General features: G+C 30.6%; 1 protein-coding gene across 1 annotated transcript; it reads right to left on the bottom strand.

The window, feature by feature from the left end:
• Nucleotides 1-5,055: 5,055 nt before the first annotated feature.
• On the bottom strand, nucleotides 5,056-5,891 carry LOC123881373 (indole-3-acetic acid-induced protein ARG2-like). The gene is made up of 2 exons (XM_045930080.1): nucleotides 5,672-5,891; nucleotides 5,056-5,527 (listed from the first exon to the last, which is right to left on the bottom strand). The coding sequence occupies exons 1-2, from the start codon at nucleotides 5,743-5,745 to the stop codon at nucleotides 5,311-5,313; spliced, it is 291 nt and encodes a 96-aa protein (XP_045786036.1). The 5' UTR covers nucleotides 5,746-5,891; the 3' UTR covers nucleotides 5,056-5,310.
• Nucleotides 5,892-6,725: the final 834 nt, after the last annotated feature.

Genomic DNA, 6,725 nt, shown 5'->3' with positions numbered 1-6,725 from the left:
TATGTGCATCTGTGATGTTTTTTTAAGTGTTTTTTGAAATGGAGTATTTATTGTTAATTGTTAGTTTTTTGAGCATATGTAATATGAATTATAGTATGTTTGTATGAAGGGGAGAGATCAGATTAGTAAATTTTGCAATGTGAAATCAATTGGTTTTTGATTTTAATGGAGATTAGAGACCTTAATGGTGGTATTGGTCTAAGGCTTGATGATAGATATTATGGTGATTGGATTGGATTGGATTGGATTGAATTGAACAAATCTTTTTGAGAGAGTACTAATTTTGATTCTTCATGTCATGTTGAATTAGTTAGTTAGATTTTACTCTTACTAAGCAGATCTCAGAAAGATCTTTGTAGAAATCTGTGGGTTTTTTTATCTCCTCATTTGGAAAGTCTCATCACCAATAGCTCAAAATTGGAATGGTTCTTTCTCTTGCTAAATTTAAATTTTTGGTTATGGAAAATTCATAAGAGGGCGAAAATTGCGATGGGAATTAAGTATCAATTAATAATTTATTTTAAATAATAATTTATTTTATTCAATTCATTAGTATTTCTAGTTTGATACTTGATTCAGTACAAATAAGATTATGCAAGCATAAACAGGGACGGACATAAGGGGGGGCAAGTAGGGGCTGAGGCCCCCCCCTCTTGTCATATATTTTTTTTTCCCATATACTTGTTCATGATACATACTACATAAATTGATATTTGAGAGATGTGTTAAAAGATTAGTAACGACCTTTTAGTGTAAAATATGTACCCACAACATAGTAATTGTAACAATTTACTTTAAAATATTTTGATAATATATATTATACACTATTAAAGTCCAAATTCAATTAAGTTAGTTCCGATCGTTTGCTACAAGTGAAAGATTATTTTCTTGCTATGAAGATTGTGAAAAATAGGTTGAAAAATAAGATAGAAAATGAATTTCAACCTCATTAATACGATTCAGTTGTTGATGAATTTTATGATATAGAGCAATATCGTGTACAATTTAGATAAACAATGTAATGTATTTTTTATTAAGCATATTTAAGTATTATAATTATTATGATTTATTTAATATTTATTATTTAATTATTCCGGCCCCCCGTTTTATAGATTCCTGGATCCGTCCCTGAGCATAAATGAAAGAGTTTTGAGAGAATATTTTGTTCATTCATTGATTGCTTTTTAGGGTCTGTTTGGTTCAAAAGAGTGGGAGGGGAGGGGAGGGATTTTTATAGAGGGGAGGGGAGGGTAAACTTTTAATTACAAGTGTGTTTGGTTCAAAAGAGGGAAGGGGAGGGGAGATGGGGGATTTTAATTATAAACATGTTTGGTTCACTAGAGGAGGGGAGGTATGTTAAAACTAATTTACCTATTTATCCTTATAAACAACATCAAAGAGTCTACAAATCAAACCATATATTCACAACGATTTCTCAAATTTTATGATACATCTAACAAAAGGCTATATAAATACATGAAAATAATTTATTCCTAATTATTAACATAAGTGACAACTGTACAAAAAAAATAGTAAAATATAACCGCAAATAATAATATGTAATGTTTCAAAAAACAAAATATAGAAAAACGTAATAATACAAGCAAAACGTTAACTTAATAACAAATAGAATATACATTGTAATAAAAAACAAAATAATTCCCATAAACAAAAAATAGAGATAATTAATCTTTAAAATTTTAATAATGATAGTTTTGGATTTCAACATAAAATTAGGGATAATTTTGTCATTGTAATTAAAATGATAATAACATTTATTACCTTCCCTCCCCTCCCCTCCAAATCCCCCCAATTTGGGGGGTTGCAAAAAATGAGTTTATGAGGGATTTGGCTCACCTCCCCTCCCCTTCCCTCCCCTCCAAAAAAATGAACCAAACACATAAAATCTAAAATATTTCCTCACCTCCCCTCCCCTCCCCTCGAGAAACCCCGAACCAAACAGACCCTTAAAGTGAGACACAATGCCTGTAAATACAATCCGGATAAAAATGTAAAATGACGTAAAATAAATTATTATCTAAAATAATCTATTAATTGATACTTAATCCCTGTCACAGAAATTGATCTTCTCGTGTGTAATTTTCATGCAAGAGTAAAGTGAGTTTTTACTATTTTTTAATGTTAATCATCTGACTTTAAGGAAATTGTTTCTTAGTAATTTAAAGTTTAGCTGCGAGGTAAGTAAAATCTGATAAAAAAAAATTTAACTCAAGAAACACTTGCAAACATATCTCTAAAAAATTGAATGTACACATCTTAACTCAAAACCTTAACTTATATGTTGTTCAATGTTCACTTTTAGCAATATGAGACTTCTAACTCACATTTGCCACACAACAATTTTCCCTTCAAGTATGAGTCCATTAGGTTCGTATGGCCATTGGCGCTATATCAACGAGACACGCCACATGACCACCATATTCAGGTAGACGTTCGACACAATAAGTCAATCCTTTGAGTAGCCATCGACTATGATACCGTTGTTGGGTCATGAGGGGCGCAAGTGAGACCAAAAGCAACCATAGATATATAGTTTAAAAACTAGGCGAGTTATGTGAAAGACTTCATTAAGTCTTTCATCGTGCACAAGTCATCAATACTACTATAACGAATACAAATTTTATAAAAGTCACCGTTGGGTTGAAAATTTATATCGTATTGATCATCCATATATTTTTTTTTAAAGAAATCGAAAATCATATGATATGTTATTGAGACCCATCAAAATTAACGGTTTATGAGTTTTAATTGAATATTGTTAATCTTGATAAGTCTTAATAACATATCAAATTATTTTCATTTTTTTTTTTAAATTATGGATGATCTATATGATATAAATTTTCAATCTGACGATGAATTTTGTAAAATTCGCATTCGTTATAATAGTATTCGCAACTTGTGCACCATGAAAGACTTAGTAAAGTCTTCCATATTAGCCGAAGCCTATAAACTAATCATATTATAAGAACATAAAACAAGATAATCCAAAAACAAACAAAAGATAAAAATAAAACAGCAATCCATTCGAAAAACTGCTTATTTTAACAAATTATTAGAAACCGGTGAATTAATATATTATCCAATAAAATAATCGACCTCAATTATCAACACCGTCATCTATAATAATGATAAGAACAATAAACTAAGGTGCAATGTATCTTAGGCCTCACACAACTCAGTTCATTCTGCAACAATGTTTGTAAATAACAAAATGATTGGAAGGTAAGTGAACTTAGGTCTCTCACAATAAGCCAATGAGCATAGTTTGGCCTTTGGAGGGGCCAATAATGTTTGTAGAAATAGGAGCACCGCCCCTCTATCATTATAAGAGTTTATAAATAATGGAAAAAGATATTCCCTTTTTTTTTTGTACTATAGATATTCCTATTTACTGCTACTATACCTTGTTCAATGGACCTTGTTTAAATAATACACTGAAATCCGACAATTTTTTGTTATTTAAACCAAAAGGTTTTTCAAGTTCTAGGCCAAGAATCCAAAAATATTTTAAAACAATTTTTTATTTTGTAATCTCAATTTAGAAACTATACTATTAATAAAAAGGGTGTAATATTATAGTGTTATATATCATACACCAAAGTCTCACATGATTTAAGAATCGATGTCAATAGTAGTTTATAAAAAATACATACACTCCTTGGTAGAACGAGAAATTTTTTACATAGAAAGAAAATAGATAGGGCTCACTCAAGATGTAAGCGGACAATACATTGTAAAAACATTTTTATAGACTAGAAGTTGGTACCCAGAAATTACAATTGCTTAGAAATTGAGGTTAATGTTAGATTATAAACACATTTCACACCTGACAAAATTATGAGGGTTCAGATAAAACTTAAAATAGACAATATTTCATGTTGTAAACAACTTGAGGTCACATCATCTATTTTTAAATGAACCAAAACCCAATCCATCAGGAAGACACAACCTCTCCATAAGACCACAATATCTAATCCTTTAGAACTACAACCTTCTCGATTCTCATCGAACTATAATTTTCATTGAAAAAATTAGAATCGTGGATTTAGCGTCAGATCAACATATTTTTATAAAAGAAATGTTAACAACTCTAATATTCACTTTTTAATTGGATGAAACTTGTGTGAGTCTGATCACTTAATTTATATGAAACTTATTTTTAAAACAAGTTATCTTCATTATTTTCAACCAATTAAAAAGTGGACGTAGAAAGAATATAAAAAATTGTGTTTAATTTTTTATTTTAAAAAGTGTCCCTCTGCCCTCATTATTTTTAATTTTTTGGGGTAAGAAGCACTCATATTTTTTAAAGAAACAGGCGAAGTAAAATAGTGGCGGTTCCCACCCGCAAAAAAAAAAAAAAAAGATATGAATAAATTAAAGTAGTTGCAAGTGCAGAGCCGATTTTTAGCATAAATGTTCACCTAATCATTGATAGCTAATATTTTCTGTATATAAAATGAATAATGCTACCAACATACTCTTTAACAAATACACTCCAATACACTTTCTTTTATTGGTTGAAATTCACATGGATCCCATAAAAAAATGTGGACCCATATAACTTTTATGGGACTCATATAAATTTTAACCAATAAAAAAGAGTGTGTTAGAGTGTGTTTGTTAAAGAGTGTGTTGCTAGCACTCCTCATATAAAATTGATGGATTAATATTTAATCATTTCTAAAGCCAATGATCATGTTCCAATAAGCTCCGCAGGGCCTATGTCTTTTCAATTTTACAGAAAAACCTCCACATTTTAATCCTACACACACACACACACAGTTTATTAGATTAATTTTTTTTTTATAAAATTAGATTAAAATATCTATTTAATACACGGTTGTAGATTTCTACAGGGCTTGTGTGGTTACCAATATGGTACGTATTACATGGTGTCCCAAGAATCTTCAACGAACGTGAATATTGTCACGGATCAGTAACTTTAATACAAGAGTTTGTAACCAACCACAACTTAAAATCAAACTCATGTGTGAACCTCTTTTCCAATTCACGAAAAGAAACATACAACACTCAACAATAATGATATTTTAATTTCATTTCTAAATTAAATTAAGCTTACATACGAGAACAAAAAAGTGGACATAGTCTCATAGAGAAGTACGAATCTTTATATAATTTTTTATCAAATGGTCGATAATGATTAATGCGTTAACGGAGTTACAACATGTAATCTTTTTTTGGAGAAATGCTAGTACAAGCAAGATCAATATCAAGACCAAGAAGCCACCTCATTTAAAATTGATGAAATTAAACTAGTAGTTCTAATTACTTTTTGCCCAAAACTGTGGCTCTTAGGTCAGCAACATCAACCTCGTTGGTGTTTTCCGGTTTGTAGTAACCAGTCACGGGGTCTGGGACCCACGTAACCTTTCCGGCATTTGCCACCTTGTCTTCTCCTGATTTGGATGATACTATCTTGCCGCTCACGGAGGTTGCCACTCCTCTTGTTGTGTTTTGTGTCGCTGCCGCCGCATATCCTCGTCTGTTTTATTATAAAACCATAACAAAAATTATTATTATTAGTATAATAAAAAAGTATATAATATAATATTTAATTGCAATTTTGTCCTCTATTCTCACTAGTATTTTGGAAACATTGAATAAGAAAGTGAAAACATTATGGTACCTAGTAAGAGAGTTGGAGAATCCATCAGCAACAAGAGCAGAGAAAGTCTTGATGTTATTGAAGTTGCGAGCCATTGATGTACTTAGAATTTGATTGAAAGTGTTGAAAGGTTAATTAATAGAAGTGAATTTGTGTGTTAATGAAAAAGAGAAAACAAGAGAACGATGAATCTATTTGTTGTGATGGAAAGGTTGAACAAGTGTGGAGAAACAAAGTGGTGTGTGGGGTTACATTTATAGGCCAAGGAAATTAGAGGGGGTGTAATAAGAAAACAGAAAATTCGTTGTATCGGTCGTTAATTAGTCGAATTATGAGCCACGTCAAAATTATTATTATTATTGACAAAAAAGCCACGTCAAAATTATTAGAATCTACTATAACCTCTCATTTTGTGACACCTTTACCTATTGGTTTATTCCTAGAGCCGTTTTATATTTGCCTTTTTTTATTTTAATTTCTACTTCATTTTTTTTAATTAAAAATAAATTAAATAAGACAATTACTAGAAATCCTTTTATTTGTCTGATATTTATAAATACCACTAGTTTTAAATGATTTGGGACCGTGTCCTAATTTAGGAGAACCGGTCGTTTTTAGAGGTCGGCATATATAAGTAAACAGCTTAACATACAAATATTGATGGATTAATATAGGAGGGAAATTAGAGAAGAAAAAAAACAAAAACATTCTAGTAAAAAATAATAGAATTTTTTTACTTCACATTCGTTTTTCTAAGTATATATAGCATTGAAATTTGTTATAAAATAAAAGAAATGAAAAAAATTAGTTTGTGTATGATCAACCTCAACAAAGATGGGACAACTAGGAACGATGGTGCTGAGCATGGTGGATTACTTCGAAATGTGGATGGTGGTTAGATCAAAGGTTTTTCCAACTATATAGGAGTCACAACGTCTATTATCTTAGAGTTGTGGGGTCTTTTCGAAGGATTATGCATGGCTAGGAACCAAGAAATTGTCGGACTTGAGATTCAGATGAGTTTCGTGGTGATTATTCGGAGTTTACAAAAGGATCAACATGAAAGTGCAACTGA

This window comes from Trifolium pratense, linkage group LG1 (genome assembly GCF_020283565.1).
Source record: "Trifolium pratense cultivar HEN17-A07 linkage group LG1, ARS_RC_1.1, whole genome shotgun sequence".
Taxonomy (NCBI): domain Eukaryota; kingdom Viridiplantae; phylum Streptophyta; class Magnoliopsida; order Fabales; family Fabaceae; genus Trifolium; species Trifolium pratense.
The sequence above is the reverse complement of the archived record's forward strand: the minus strand, read 5'-3'. Positions and strand labels throughout refer to the sequence as shown.